Source organism: Bubalus bubalis, chromosome 18 (assembly GCF_019923935.1).
Source record: "Bubalus bubalis isolate 160015118507 breed Murrah chromosome 18, NDDB_SH_1, whole genome shotgun sequence".
In the NCBI taxonomy this organism is placed as follows: domain Eukaryota; kingdom Metazoa; phylum Chordata; class Mammalia; order Artiodactyla; family Bovidae; genus Bubalus; species Bubalus bubalis.
The window spans coordinates 39,395,624-39,411,618 of NC_059174.1; the positions used below are offsets into that span (position 1 = coordinate 39,395,624).

Below are 15,995 nucleotides of genomic sequence, written 5' to 3' on the forward strand. Positions count from 1 at the left end.
TCATAGTTTTTCTTCCAAGGAGCAAGCGTCTTTTAATTTCATGGCTGCAGTCACTGTCCACAGTGATTTTGGAAATCACAGCCCAAGAAAATAAAATCTGTTGCTGCTTCCACTTTTTCCCATCTATTTGCCATGAAGTGATGGGAACAGATGCCATGATCTTAGTTTTTTGAATGTTGAGTTTCAAGCCAGCTTTTTCATTCTTAGACTCATTTGTCACACTTTCCCATGACATTCTACTTCTTATCAAACCTAGTATAAAAACACTCAGGTTTAAACCTAGTGTGAGAAACAGTGTCTTTCAGATCCTCATTTCCTTGTGAAGGCTCTCTTGTCATGCAAAACATTAATAAATTCATATGCTTTTCTCTTGTTAATTTATCTTTTGTTACAGAGCCCAAGCCAAGAATCCTAGACTAGTAAAAGAAAGTTTTTTTCCTCTCCTACAATACTAAAAAAAAAAAAAAAAATTACAGTGAGTGGAAAGGGGCTGGAAATTAAAATTTCAGACTGTAATGATAGAATATATATGACATCTAGAGTAGGCAAAACTAAAACGTAATGTTAGAAAACAGATCAATGTTTGCTTCTTGGGGGTGAGAGATTGATTGGGAAGGGGCTCAAGGGAACTTTCTGGAATAAAACTATACCTGGAAAATTTTTCTAAAAATGGCAACCAACTGGTGAGTTAGGAAGATCTTGGAAGATCTTTTTTCTTCCAAACAGCTTTGCATTGGTTGCCCATGAAACTCTCCAACCGTTATATTTTCAGTGTTTCATTTTAGCTAGCCAGTATGTAACTGTTTCAATATGGGTTTGGTTTACATCTCTCCAATGACTAATGGAGTTGAGCATGTATTTATGTTTATTGACCTTTTGGATATCATCTTTTTGAAGTTTTTGTTCTGGTCTGTTGCCCATTTTCCTAATGGGACGTCTTTTCTCATTTGTTTTAGGCGATATATACTCTGGATGCAATCCTTTGTCACATATGTGTATGGTAAATATACATATATATATATATATTTCCCCTTCACTCTCAGTGCTGTCTTATGATGAATAAACATTCTTAATTTTAGTGTCAATTTATGTGTGTATATATATATATATTTTATGATTATTGCCTTTTCTGTCCTGTTATAAACTTTTTGCCTATTTCAAGATCATGAAGATGTTGTCTTACATTTTCTGCTAAGAGTTATTGTTTGATCTTTAAGATATAGATTGACAATCCAAATGAAATCTGTTTTTGTTTATTATGTGAAGTAAGAGTCCAGATAAAGCCTTTTCCATATAAAATAGATATTCAAATGTCCTAGCATCCTTTTTTAAAAGATAATTTATTTACTTGTTTTGACTGCATGGGGTCTTTGTTACTGCGTGAGGGCTTTCTCTAGTTGTGGCGAGCAGGGGCTTCTCACTGCAGTGGTTTCTCTTTTTGCAGAGCGCAGGCTCTAGGTGTGTGGGCTTTGGTAGTTGTGCCACACAGTCTTAGTTGCCCTGTCCCATGTGGGACCTTCCCTGACCAAGGATCAAACCCATGTCTCCTACATTGGCAGGTGGATTATTAACCACTGGACCACCAGGGAAGCTATTTTTTTTTTGAAAAGACTTTTCTCCACTGATGCATATACTGGAAGAGTTGTAAAATGTGTATGTGTATACACACACACACACACACACACATACACACATATGTATATATATGACATAAATGGGTCAAACTCCACATATAGTTCTATATTCTCCTATTTTCATATGACACTTTTGGCATATATAACCTATTAATGGCTGCATAGTAGTGTTAGTCGCTAAGTTGTGACCAACTCTTTGTGACCCATGGACTGTAGCCCGCCAGGGTCTTATGTGCATGGAATTCTTCAGGCAAGAATACTGGAGTGGGTTGCCATTCCCTTCTCCAGGGCATCTTCCCAACCCAGAGCTCGAACCCAATCTCCTGCATTGCAGACAGATTCTTTATCACCTGAGCCACCAGAGAAGCCCATATATATGCGTTAGTATACAATATTTATTTTTCTCTTTCTGACTTACTTCACCTTGTATAATAGGCTCCAGTATTGTTATTGATGTTATTAAGATGCTATGATAAACATTTTTTTCCCAAAGTGAGTGTCAGTTGTTTTCTAAAGCTAAATTGCTAGGAGTGGGAATTGCTGGGCTAAGGTGCAAGGTTATTTTAAAGTTTGCCTTCTGTAGAAGTGAAAGTGAAAGTTGCTCAGTCATATCCAACTCTTTGTTCCCCCGTGGGCTGTACAGTCTATGGAGTTCTCCAGCCCAGAATACTGGAGTGGGTAGCCATTCCCTTCTCCAGGGGATCTTCCCAACCCAGGGATTGAACCCCAGGTCTCCCGCATTGCAGGTGGATTCTTTACCCACTGAGCCACCAGGGAAGGCCTTGCGTTCTGTAAGGTAGTAACAGTTTTTGCTCTCCCCCAAAATATGTAAACTTGTTTTCCATATTCTCACCAATAGCCATTTCAGATCTTTTAAACTATTTGCTAAGTTGAGTGAAAATAAACCTTATTTATTATTATTATTTTTTAAAGTCAAATAGCTTTGTGAAGTGAAAGTCACTCAGTTGTGTCTGACTCTTTGCAGCCCCATAGACTATACAGTCCATGGAATTCTCTAGGCCAGAATACTGGAGTGGGTAGCCTTTCCTTTCTCCAGGGAATCTTCCCAACCCAGGGATCGAACCTAGGTCTCCCGCATTGCAGGCAAATTCTTTACCAACTGAGCTATCAGGAAGCCCAAATAGCTTTGTACTATATCCTTATCGGTTATTTTGCTTTTTGAATGGCCTGTTCAGTCTTCTCCCATTTTTCTTTGAGGTTATCTTGTGAAAGTGAAAAGTGAAAGTGAAGTCGCTCAGTCATGTCTGACTCTTTGCGGGACTGTAGCCTACCGGGCTCCTCTGTCCATGGGATTTTTCTAGGCAAGGGTTCTGGAGTGGGTTGCCATTTCCTTTTCCGGGGAGGTTGTCTTATTCGTTTATAAGTATATGTATGTTATGATAACAGTGTTTTTGTAGTTTCCCTAGTTTGGCTTTTTAACCTCATGTTCTTCTGAGCACCAGTTTTAACTCAGCCCGTGCTAAGAGCTAAATGCTACAGCAAAAGGAGAGAACCTCGGGCGTCCAGGGCCCAGGTGGGCGGGGCCGGCGTGTCTGGGACAGGTTGTCCTCGCCCCATTCCACGCCTCCACCTTCGGGGGGCGGGGCCAAAGGACGCTCGGTGTGAGCGCGCAGTTGCCATAGCGGCCGTTGGGCGAGGGGGCTGGCGCTTCCCAGCTTCAGCACCCAGCGGAGAAACGAAACCGAGAGAGCAGAGGTCTCTTACGAGCATCGCCGACGTGCGTAACGTTGACGTAAAACGCCAGCTCAGCCTTGAGGCGCACGCGCAGTGCGTGTGTTCGGGACTTTGGGCCTCCGTCCGCCGGGGTCTCGCGGCGGCGCGGACTGGAGGTGTGCTTCCGGTCTGCGTGTTCTTAGGGCCGCTCCTTCCTCCTTCTCGACCTTCCGGCGCGCCACCTCCCATCCCAGTGCCGGGGGCTCGGAAGACCTGAAGTAGAGATGCTCTTGGGAATCATCCCCAGGAGTGGAAGTGGAGAATGCCCTCCTTGAGTGAGCAAAGCGAGTGAAGCGCAGCCTCTCTAGACTCTGGGGGCTAAGGTGGGCGTGAGCGAAGGTAATCCAAGCCCACTTTCTGAACCTGGGTCTTCCTTCGACTTTACAGTGAATTAGGCAGAGGCTTGGGCCGGGTCAGGGACTGGGCCGCTCGAATGGAACTTGAGACTCATTTCCACCTAGAGGAAACGAGGTTTTGGGTGCCCCTGGCGCAAAGTAAGGCGCTGGATACACACTAGGCATTATTTTCGCTGTTGCTGTGAGGAGGTGGAGCTGTTGGCACTTCTAAAATTCCTTTGCAAGTGTTAACTGGAGGAGTAACAACTATTAATGAGACTGTGTTAGTCCGGTGAATTTTGCGGGTATTCCCTTCGTGGCTTTGGGCAGGGGTATATAACTTCCTACTCAATTCTGCAAAACAGCAATGATAAAACTGACCCTCGTAGCAGAATGATGATGCCACAAAGCTCTTTCATAAGAGGGACAGAGGAACCTTTTCCAGAGGATCATACTGAAAACTTTTTCCTTGTATCTCGTAAACATATGCATTTTTGTTTTTGTTTTGTGTGAGGTGCTAGAGTGACGTTGAAGTCCTTAGCTAAGACTTATATTCAGAACCTGGTCAGAGGCACGCCTTTTGGGCTAGTCTGATATCCCTTTCGGAGAACCTCTTTAGTTATTCCATGAATACTTACTGAATGCTTTCTGTGTACTGAGCACAGTTCTTACTTCTTAATAAGTGAGTAAAGAAAACAAAGATCCCTGCCCATTGCAGCTTAGGTTGTAGTTTTGGGAAGGCATAAAAAATAGTAAACATAAATAAGTAAATTCCCTGGTGGCTCAGACGGTAAAGTATCTGCCTGATATGCTGGACACCCGGGTTCATTTCCTGGGTCGGGAAGATCCCCTGGAGAAGGAGATGGCAACCCACTCCAGTACTCTTTCCTGGAAAATTTCCAGTGGAGCCTGGCTCCACAGTCCATGGGGGTCGCAAAGAGTTGGACACGACTGAGTGACTTCACGTTCACTTTTTCACTTGCACATGTTAGAAGGAAAAGAGTGTCATAGGAAAAAACAGCAAAGTTCTTACCTTTACCATTGTTAATGGAAGATGCAATTTTAAATTAGAATGGCAACTTAGGCTTCATAGAAAAAATGACACTTCTGTAAATTCTTGAAGGAGATAAGGGAAGGGAAGAGCATTCCAGGTGGAGGGACTGACTGTCCAGACTCCTCTTGCTGTGTGTCTGGGCTTTTAAGTGAACAGCAAGAGAGCCTGTGGGGCTGCAACACAATGAGAAAAAGGGGTAGTAGGAGAAAATTAGGTTAGACATGGGGTGGGGCTGGAGAACAGACATCTTCAAGGGCCTTGTAGGCTATATAGTAAAGACTTTGGCACTTACGCACTTTGAGTGAAATGGGGAGCCATGGCAGCACAGTTTTGAGCAGAGCAGCCATACAATCTAACTTAGCTTTTTCAGAGTTACTCTACTGCTCCTGCTGCTGCTAAGTCGCTCTAATGGGTGTGTTTCAGAATAGAATGGCGGAGGCAAGGGTAGAAGCAAAGAGAGGAGTGAGAAGACTGTGTCAGTAGTTCAGAAGAGAGTTGACAAGTGTTTCTAATCAGAAGGTTGGTATCTGGAGTGAGTGAGAAGCAGTTGGATTCTGGGAATTTGGTAGTAGGAAACAGTGTTTGGATAAGGTGTGTGTTATCAGCCTGAACATTTTTCAACATGCTATGCTGTGCTATGCTCAGTCACTTCAGTCGTGTCTGACTATGTGTGACCCCATAGTTGGCAGCCCACCAGGCTCCCCTGTCCCTGGGATTCTCCAGGCAAGAACACTGGAGTGGGTTGCCATTTCCTCCTCCAATGCATGAAAGTGAAAAGTGAAAGTGAAGTTGCTCAGTCATGTCCGACTCTTAACAACCCCATGGACTGCAGCCTACCAGGCTCCTCCGTCCATGGGATTTTCCAGGCAAGAGTACTGGAGTGGGGTGCCCTTGCCTTCTCCATTTCAACATGATATACAGTTTATTATAAATATATAATTTTGGTCCATGTTCCACAGGTATAGGTGGGAAGAACAGTGGAGTGTTTGAATCACTTTAGTTGTTCTCCTGTGAAAGTAATTACTTATTAGCTTAGGTAAGATTTCAGAGCTTACTTACAGCCATTAATTGGTATGTGAAGTTAATGACTAAAGTCAGACTTTTTCCAAAATAGAATATAGTTGAAATCTAAAAGTTGTAGTTTCCAGTAAGCAAAGTGTGAATTAGGACAGAATAACTTGTTGTAGTACTCGTGCATTTACTTTTAATTAAAATTTTAGTGAATATGAAAATGCTTCCTTTTTGCCTTCTTTCAGAAGTTTGTCTAAATATTCTAACAGTAAAAAAACAAAAAACAAAATAGATCTAAGGTAAGAAAAATACATTAATAGGTAATTGTGACTGTTATCCACAATTCTGGGGTAAATATATGGTGGCAAACAGAAATGACTAAGATAAATGTTACTTCAGGAAGTTTGCGAGCTCGTGGGCTTTCCTGGTGGCTCAGACAGTAAAGAATCTTCGTGCAATGCAGGAGACCTGGGTTCAATCCCTGGGTTTGAACGATCCCCTGGAGGAGGGCATGGCAACCCACTCCAGTATTCTTGCCTGGAGAATCCCCATGGACAGAGGAGCCTGGTGGGCTACAGTTCATGGGGTCGCAAAGAGTCAGACACAACTGAGCAACTGAGCACAGAAGGGCACAGACAGACTTGTAAGTAATTTAAACAAAATATAAAAGGATGAAAAAGTATTTTGAGGACAAAGTAAATGCTAATGGAATGCAGCCTTCTTTTGTTACTGTTTATTGTGGTGCTCACTTGTCTTTTAGCTCCTGTTTTAATCTTCATACTGATGTAGTATGTATTGAATATGCTAAATAAACGCAGAAGTCATGAACTGAAGCACCTGTTGATTAACACTGCCAACAAGTACCATGTAATACTCATTGCTGTCTCTGCTGGAATTTAGAACTTTTCCAACACTATACCATTAAGCCTTGCTTCCTTCTCTTGCACCCCTTTCCGTTTCCAGTGGACAGATGTTTTTGGTTTCTTAGACAGTATTAGAGCACACAATGTAGAGTGACTCTTTGTAATTTATATATTCATTAAGGATATTTCTTCAGTTTAAAATTATTCTATCAAAGTATATTAAATTTTTGTGGCAATAAAAAGATAATATTTTATAATATAAACATGGAGCTGTCTGACCGATCATATGAGGCAGGAGTCTGAAGTTTAGAGTCTGAAGTTTAGGGTGAACTGTAGGTCAGTTTCAGTGCTGAGTGAGAGGCTAACCTGTCAAGTTCACCACAGTTGACAAGTAGTGCGGTGACGGGTGTTTGCTGGTGGGTGGCCTGTAAAGGTGATTTGGTACCACCAAAGTGCATGACTTAGCAGGAGTCAAACCTGGACAGAGGACATATTTGGCAGTCCTCATAGGTGAGTTTAAGTGGGTGGACATATTTGGCAGTCCTCATAGGTGAGTTTAAGTGGGTGGGGACAGAGAGGTCATAGCTGGACCGGTGCTGGGTTCAGGTGCTGGAGTCTCCTGGAAGGAAGTGAGATTTGGAGGGAGCTAAAAAACAGAGCTAAAAGTCATTTGTTAATAGTTTGAGCAAAAGGATAAATCTTCCTCTAAGCATGTGTTTGGGTCCCTGTGGGTGGTGGTCTCAGCCATGGGTTCAGAACTTTGGGGAGGAACTAGGTGGGTTACTTTGGTAATAGGAGCTGCCATTCACTGATGAATGTTCTTTCGTGTATGCTAACATGTTTCATCCTCATCTTAAAAAATAATACCTCAAGTTTTTAAAGAAGAACTGATGTAAAGTTATTTACCCATGGCCACTTTACTAAGCTGTAAATAACAGTACTGGAATTTGAGCCTAGGTTTATTGGACATCAGTGCTTTTATTCTTTCTCTATTTCAAACTGCCTCAATATGTAATGCATTGTATTCACATTATGTACCTATTTTATGTGATTTGTCATGATTGTGATCCAGTTTGCTGTGGATTAGATTTCACTCACTAATAAAATTTGATTCACTTAATTGTGTGTTTTCTTTTTCTAGATTTTAATTTGATTTGAAAATGAGTAAGTGCAGAAAGCAACCACTGGGTTCAAGTCCTGAGACATTCAGCCCAGATGTTCTTGCTGACATTTTTGAACTCTTTGCCAAGAACTTTTCTTATGGCAAACCACTTAATAATGAGTGGCAGTTACCAGATCCCAGTGAGATTTTCACCTGTGACCACACGGAATTCAGTGCATTCCTTGACTTGAAGAACTCCCTAAATGAAGTGAAAAACCTACTGAGTGATAAGAAATTGGATGAGTGGCATGAGCACACGGCTTTCACTAACAAAGCTGGGAAAATAATTTCTCATGTGAGAAAATCTGTAAATGCTGAACTTTGTACTCAAGCATGGTGTAAGTTTCATGAAATTTTGTGCAGCTTTCCACTTATTCCACAGGAAGCTTTTCAGAACGGAAAACTGAATTCTCTACACCTTTGTGAAGCTCCTGGAGCTTTTATAGCTAGTCTCAATCACTACTTAAAATCCCATCGATTCCCCTGTGATTGGAATTGGGTAGCTAATACTCTGAATCCTTACCATGAGGCAAATGACAATCTTACGATGATTATGGATGACCGACTTATTGCAAATACCTTGCATTGCTGGTACTTTGGTCCAGATAACACTGGTGATATCATGACCTTGAAATATCTGACTGGACTTCAGAATTTCATAAACAGTATGGGTACCATTCACTTGATCACTGCAGACGGAAGTTTTGATTGCCAAGGAAACCCAGGTGAACAAGAAGCTTTAGTCTCTTGTTTGCATTACTGTGAAGCTGTCACTGCTCTGATGACTCTTGGAAATGGTGGCTCTTTTGTTCTGAAGATGTTTACTTTGTTTGAACATTGTTCCATAAATCTTATGTACCTACTAAACTGTTCTTTTGATCAAGTTCATGTTTTCAAACCAGCTACTAGCAAGGCAGGAAACTCAGAAGTCTATGTGGTATGTCTCTACTATAAGGGAAGAGAGACAATCTATCCTCTTTTATCTAAGATGGTGCTGAATTTTGGGTCTGAAATGACCAAGAAAGCTCTCTTTCCCCATCACATGATTCCAGAATCTTTTCTTAGAAAACATGAAGAATGTTGCACATTCTTTCATAAATACCAACTAGAGACTATTTCTGAGAACATTCGTCTGTTTGAGTGCATGGGAAAACGGGAACAAGCAAAGCTGAATAGCTTAAGGGACTATGCTGTTCAGTATTTCATGCAAAAGTTTCAATTGAAGCCTCTTTCCAGAAATAACTGGCTAGTGAAAAAATCTAATATTGGCTGTAGTACAAATACAAAATGGTTTGGGCAGAGAAACAGATATTTTAAAACCTACAATGAAAGGAAAATGCTGGAAACCCTTTCCTGGAAAGATAAGGTGGCCAAAGGGTACTTTAACAGTTGGGCTGAAGAACATGCTACGTATCATCCTGGGCAAAGTTCTCTTTTGGAAGGGACAGCTTTCAATCTTGAGTGTCACTTATGGCAGGTTTTACAGGGAAAGAAACTGCCAAAGGTAAAGTGTTCTCCTTTCTGTGATGGTGAGATTTTAAAGGCTCTTAATGAATCAGTTGAAAAGTCATTAGGAGGAGCCTTGAATTCTGATCTTAAGTTTAGGCCAAAACAGCAGCATTGTTGTTCTTGTCACGTTTTTTCTGAAGAATTGATATTTTCTGAGTTGTTTAGCCTTACCAAGTGCCTTCAGGATCATCAGGATGAAGAACCCAGCACCCAGATAAAGTGCCTGCTAGTGGGCTTCCCAGCTCTCCATAATATCAAAATGCCCATACCATTGGAAGTTCGACTCTTGGAATCAGCTGCACTCATGACTTTTAGCTGTTCATTGCTTCATGATGGAGACCCCACTTACCAGCAATTATTTTTGGACTGCGTACTACATTCCTTGCAGCAGCTTCATACAGGAGATGTTATGATTTTGCCTATACTTTCTTGTTTTACAAGGTTTATGGCTGGTTTGATCTTTGTACTCCACAGCTGTTTTAGATTCATCACATTTTCTTGTCCCATATCCTCTGAGCCCCTGAAGACTTGTGCAGTCCTGCTTTGTGTTGGTTATCAGGATCTTCCAAACCCAGTTTTCCAGTATCTGCAAAATGTGAATGAATTGTTGAGAGATTTGGTTAACACTGAGGCACCCCAGCAGGTTTTACAGTTTGTGCCAATGGAGGTGCTCCTTAAGGGCGCACTACTTGATTTTTTGTGGGATTTGAATGCTGCCATTGCTAAAAGGTACTTGCATTTGATTATTCAAGGAGAGAGAGAAGAAATCATCGGCAGCCTTCAGTTATGAAGTTGATCTCATCCTTTCTGAGATTTAACTTGATGGCTTCTTACAGTTTCCATTGTTATTGCATTCCTTTGCTATTAATTTAAAACCTTCTGTTTTGAAGAAAGGCTAAGTTTTGCATCATTTAAAGTCTCACTTTTTTTCTGGAAAACCCATCAGCTAGTCTGACCTCTAGGGTATAAACACACACAGGCATAGAGCTTCCTATATGGTAGAAGATATGTAATGATGGTATTCAGCCTCATGCAGAGAAGTGTGTATAAGCTTGGACATACCATGCGTGCATATGCAGTTTAGTTGGTTTTATTTATCTGCTTAAGATTTGCACCTGTGTGCTTCAGGTTAGATTTTTTTTCCAACTAATTTTCTCTCAATGGCTAATACTGTTATGAATTGATAGAGGTCTTTGATGAAAAGAGATGAGCCACTCCTCAGCAACATTAATTTCCTTTAATATTGACCATGTCCGTTACTAGTTTGGGGAACTCATCATTCTAGACATCTTGATATGTGCCATTCATTGTGTTCAGGCCACTGATCCAATTTACTTGTGTGGTTCAAATGAAGCTACTGTGCTGTTTTATAAATATTTTACTAACTAAAGTCCAATTAGAAAGGCTATCAGGACAGCTTTAAACCAAAGATCATATTTAAAACAATGAAGAATTACTGTGTCCAAAACAGTCTTATATGAGTGAAAAGTTTCATTTAGCAATGGAGTGGTGATTTTAGCTTCCAGGAAATAATGTGTGAACAAAAAGATTTTTTTTAAATTGCAAAATAATGTTGATGGTCTCATATTGGGGACATACAAATGTGATGAACGTAGTGAATACTGAGAAATTTTGGCACTTTGAGAATGATGGTATAACATGAACGTTTTTTCAATCTTCACAAATCCTTTTTTCCATATGAAAGTAGCACTTTACCAAAAGATTAACCATGTGATGTTTATTTTTCAGTTATGTTTGATTTCTTTTGCATTAAATGTATGTGTCAATATAATCAGGCTATTATGGCCAACTATGTTAAGCAGATCTTTGTACTTTGAAATTTCACAAGGTGATATATTTGTATTTTCACATGTGCATTTTAGAGATTTTTGTTAGTTATATAAAAAAATAAATATTCTTTGATGTATTTTGTTGATGAATATTAACCTGAAGTTTTTCATGTTCTTTGCTATTTTGAGTTCCATTATAGATTCATGAATAAAGTCATTAGCAGAGAAATTTTGTGTTCGTTCTTTTAAAGAGAATCATAGGGGAATTTAAAAATATAACTTGGAAACACTTTTTTTTAAGGAAAGCTTTAATGGAATCTAATGTTCCTTCATTTTCTCTGATTTGTATTCATTAAAATTTATTCCTTAATGTTGCAATATTTACAGAAGCTCTACTTCGGGAAAGAAATGGAATACTTAAGGGACAGAGGAAGAGGTTATATTTAGTTCTTGACAGGGAGGATGTGAGTGTTGGAGGTAGATTTCTGAAAGAAATGTGATTTCCTACTGGTGACTTTATGAAAGCTGTTACAGTTGTGTAATGGTAGACATCTGATAGAAAATTGGTTACCAAGAGAGAATTAAAAACCACTCTTGGGAAACCATTTTGCACTTAAATAGACTTTATGCCTTGGTTAATGTGGTCCAATACAGTGACTCAGTTTATTTTTACCTGTTTTAACTATTTGATTAGAATGAAGTTGAAAGCCTAGGGCCAGGTTCTGATATTAAAACTTTAAGCCCCTCAAATAAGTATTGAATGCTTAGTTGTTTTTACTGTTAACCTGTGTTGGGATATGTAACATACTGGTGTATACTAGAATGTATTTGGTTTTTAATCAGTGTTTGGGATCAGTTGCTTTTCATCTGGCTTACTGAATTCAGAGTTGCTCTAGACATGAGATAGAACTCAAGGAAGATTTGAATTGAACGGGGTGTAGCTGACAGGTACCAGTGATCTGTAGAAATTGCTCTGAGAAAAAGGGAAGGAAAAATAATGTCTGAGAAATGGATGAGAAAGTAGAGGAAGACCATAAGATGAGATGATTTGTGTAGGTTATCAAGGTAGTAGTTACTGTTATTAAAAATTTTCGGGGGTCTTGAAATTTTTGACTTAATTGTGATGTTTTTTGAAAAGAATTTTTAACAGCCAGGAAATTTAAATATCACAGTTGTGTTTCCTGACAAACTCAGAGAAAGTGGTCTTAAAATACACTTAATTTCTTCAATATTGTCTTATGTTTTCCAAGAGAAAAGTCTTGTATTTTAGTGGGGGGTTTTATATATCATGCTAATGTCAAAGTTTTGAAAATTTCTGGGTCAATGTAAAATCAAAATTTGTGGACTTTGTCCATCTTTATAGTCATTATTTTGTTTAAAAAGATTTGCATTAAAAGTTTTTTCTACTCTGAAGATAACTAAATGGAACAAAAGTAACACGTTATTAGAGGAGTTGAAAAAAATCTTCATGCTTTTGTTATTTTATTTAATCTTTGATGAGAATACAAGTCCTTTTAAATATTTAAACCTTATCTTTTATTTCCAGATATTTAATTGAATATTTTTAACATTTGTTAAGGTACTGTGGTGTGAGTATATGAAATACCTCACTTTTTTAGAATGAAAGTGTTGATTATAAACCCAATTAAATTCTTATTTTTGTTGTTTAAATACTTAATATTTTTCATTGGTTCTTTAGAAATGGCACTGTATTTTGTTTAGTGTATTTTTGCTTTTTAAGATAAAAGTAAGAAAAAGGAGATGTTTTAGTTTTGTTTCAGTTTTTTGAGTCATTTTAAGCAATAAATGATTATTACTTTTTATAAAACCAGTACATGCTTATAAAGATTTTAACCGAAGCATGAGAGATTTTCTGTTAATTTTTATGTTCTATAGCCCACTAGGCTCCTGTGTCCAGGTTTTCCAGGCAAAAACCTGGATCTCTGGAGTGGATCTCTTCTCCTGTGGATCTTCCTGACCCAGGGATCAAACCCATGGCTCCTGCCACATCTCCTGTGTTGTAGGAGGCAGATTCTTTACTGCTGAGCCACTGGGGAAGCCTAATAAAAAAATAAAACCATTAATTACACTGTTATAATTAGGTCTTAAATTCCCTTTAGATTTAATATAGTAATATCTAGTATATCCTTTATTAAAATGATGAAAAATTATTATACATAGATGGTACTACAGATTTGCAGGGCCTGGCTGAATATTTGTTTATACATAGTTACTACTGCACAGAGACTCAATTATTTGGTAATAGGCCTCCCCACTTTTTTTTTTTTTTTCCTTAAGTTAGATTAAAACTCATTTCTGGCTGATCTTAGCAGAATTAACTATAAAACAAAAATTTCAAGGTTCCCGAATAAATTTCTTTTTGGATAGTAGATGCTTTTCTGGTTGGCCTAATGGCCAAGTACCAAAAAGCTAAAAGGTCGATGCTGCGTATAGTCGCTTATAATATCTTGGTATGTTTTAGGGCATGTGATTAAAACAATAATCCTCAATAAATTTTTTTTTTTCTTTAATTTTATTTTATTTTTAAACTTTACATAACTGTATTAGATTTGCCAAATATCAAAATGAATCCGCCACAGGTTTACATGTGTTCCCCATCCTGAACCCTCCTCCCTCCTCCCTCCCCATTCCATCCCTCTGGGTCGTCCCAGTGCACCAGCCCCAAGCATCCAGTATCGTGCATCGAACCTGGACTGGCAATTCATTTCATACATGATATTTTACATGTTTCAATGCCATTCTCCCAAATCTTCCCACCCTCTCCCTCTCCCACAGAGTCCATAAGACTGTTCTATACATCAGTGTCTCTTTTGCTGTCTCGTACACAGGGTTATTGTTACCATCTTTCTAAATTCCATATATATGCGTTAGTATACTGTATTGGTGTTTTTCTTTCTGGCTTACTTCACTCTGTATAAGAGGCTCCAGTTTCATCCACCTCATTAGAACTGATTCAAATGTATTCTTTTTAATGGCTGAATAATACTCCATTGTGTATATGTACCACAGCTTTCTTATCCATTCATCTGCTGATGGACATCTAGGTTGCTTCCATGTCCTGGCTATTATAAACAGTGCTGCGATGAACATTGGGGTACTCGTGTCTCTTTCCCTTCTGGTTTTCTCAGTGAATTTATGATTTTGTATTTCTAATCAGTGCACACTTTATATAAAACAGTTTATATTAATGTTTTTAATAAGGAATTTTTCTCCTCATTCTGTTGTTTTTTCTTAGTTTTGGCCAGTACAGAAAATGAAAGTAACTTATCTTTAGATAAGCACAAGTTTATATTGGAACGTTTTGATTTGTAACCGCAAATATGGAAGATACCAACTTTTCTTTATGAATATGAAATATTTTAGTGAAAATATTTGGAAATTACCAGTCACTGAGCATAGGTTAGCATTTGGTTTCATTCAACTGAAAATTTTATGTAAAAGTGTAATCAGCTTATGTTCACATAAAGGTTGTATGTGCGTGTGTGCTAAGTTGCTTCAGATCAGATCAGTCGCTCAGTCGTGTCTGACTCTTTGCAACCCCATGAATCGCAGCACGCCAGGCCTCCCTATCCATCACCAACTCCCGGACTTCACTCAGACTCACGTCCATCGAGTCAGTGATGCCATCCAGCCATCTCATCCTCTGTCGTCCCCTTCTTTTGCCCCCAATCCCTCCCAGCATCAGAGTCTTTTCCAATGAGTCAACTCTTCGCATGAGGTGGCCAAAGTACTGGAGTTTCAGCTTCAGCATCATTCCCGCCAAAGAAATCCCAGGGCTGATCTCCTTCAGAATGGACTGGTTGGATCTCCTTGCAGTCCAAGGGACTCTCAAGAGTCTTTTCCAACACCACAGTTCAAAAGCATCAATTCTTCAGCGCTCAGCCTTCTTCACAGTCCAACTCTCACATCCATACATGACCACAGGAAAAACCATAGCCTTGACTAGATGGACCTTTGTTGGCAAAGTAATGTCTCTGCTTTTGAATATGCTATCTAGGTTGGTCATAACTTTCTTTCCAAGGAGTAAGCGTCTTTTAATTTCATGGCTGCAGTCACCATCTGCAGTGGTTTTGGAGCCCAGAAAAATAAAGTCTGACACTGTTTCCACTGTTTCCCCATCTATTTCCCATGAAGTGATGGGACCGGATGCCATGATCTTCATTTTCTGAATGTTGAGCTTTAAGCCAAGTTTTTCACTCTCCACTTTCACTTTCATCAAGAGGCTTTTCAGTTCCTCTTCACCTTCTGCCATAAGGGTGGTGTCATCTGCATATCTGAGGTTATTGATATTTCTCCCAGCAATCTTGATTCCAGCTTGTGCTTCCTCCAGTCCAGCGTTTCTCATGATGTGCTCTGCATATAAGTTAAAGAAATAGGGTGACAATATACAGCCTTGATGAACTCCTTTTCCTATTTGGAACCAGTCTCTTGTTCCATGTCCAGTTCTAGCTGTTGCTTCCTGACCTGCATACAAATTTCTCAAGAGGCAGATCAGGTGGTCTGGTATTCCCATCTCTTTCAGAATTTTCCACAGTTTATTGTGATCCACACAATCAAAGGCTTTAGCATAGTCAATAAAGCAGAAATAGATGCTTTTCTCAGCCCTGTCCAACTCTGTGACCCTATGGATTGTAGCCCTCCAGACTCCCATGTCTATGGGGATTTACCAGGCAAGAATACTGGAGTGGGTTGCTGTGCCTGCCTCCAGGGGATCTTCCTGACTCAAGGATCAAACCTGCGTCTCTTAGTCTCCTGCATTGGCAGGCAGGTTCTTTACCACTAGTGCCACCTGGGAAGCCCAAAAGGTTATATACTCAATTACAAACACAGTGTTCCTCTAATTTGCTGAAGATCTTGATTGTCATGTCTTTATAGCGGCCTA

The 15,995-nt window shown here is 39.5% G+C and overlaps 2 protein-coding genes across 4 annotated transcripts in view; both read left to right on the forward strand.

Moving 5' to 3' along the window:
• The first annotated feature begins 3,552 nt into the window (after nucleotides 1–3,552).
• CMTR2 (cap methyltransferase 2) lies at nucleotides 3,553–11,321 on the forward strand. Of its 2 annotated transcripts, none has more exons than XM_006060419.4 (2): nucleotides 3,553–3,691; nucleotides 7,773–11,321. In XM_006060419.4, the coding sequence occupies exon 2, from the start codon at nucleotides 7,792–7,794 to the stop codon at nucleotides 10,090–10,092; it is 2,301 nt and encodes a 766-aa protein (XP_006060481.3). In that variant the 5' UTR covers nucleotides 3,553–3,691; nucleotides 7,773–7,791; the 3' UTR covers nucleotides 10,093–11,321. The 2 variants fall into 2 exon arrangements, with proteins under 2 accessions (XP_006060481.3, XP_006060480.3); XM_006060418.4 differs by having other exon boundaries at nucleotides 3,568–3,707.
• Nucleotides 3,575–15,995, forward strand: part of HYDIN (HYDIN axonemal central pair apparatus protein) — a 420,256-nt gene continuing 407,835 nt past the window's right edge. For both annotated transcript variants that reach the window (XM_044932144.2, XM_044932145.2), the window contains exon 1: nucleotides 3,575–3,707. The gene's annotated coding sequence lies outside the window, so the exon portion shown is untranslated. The remainder of the gene's footprint in view (nucleotides 3,708–15,995) is intronic.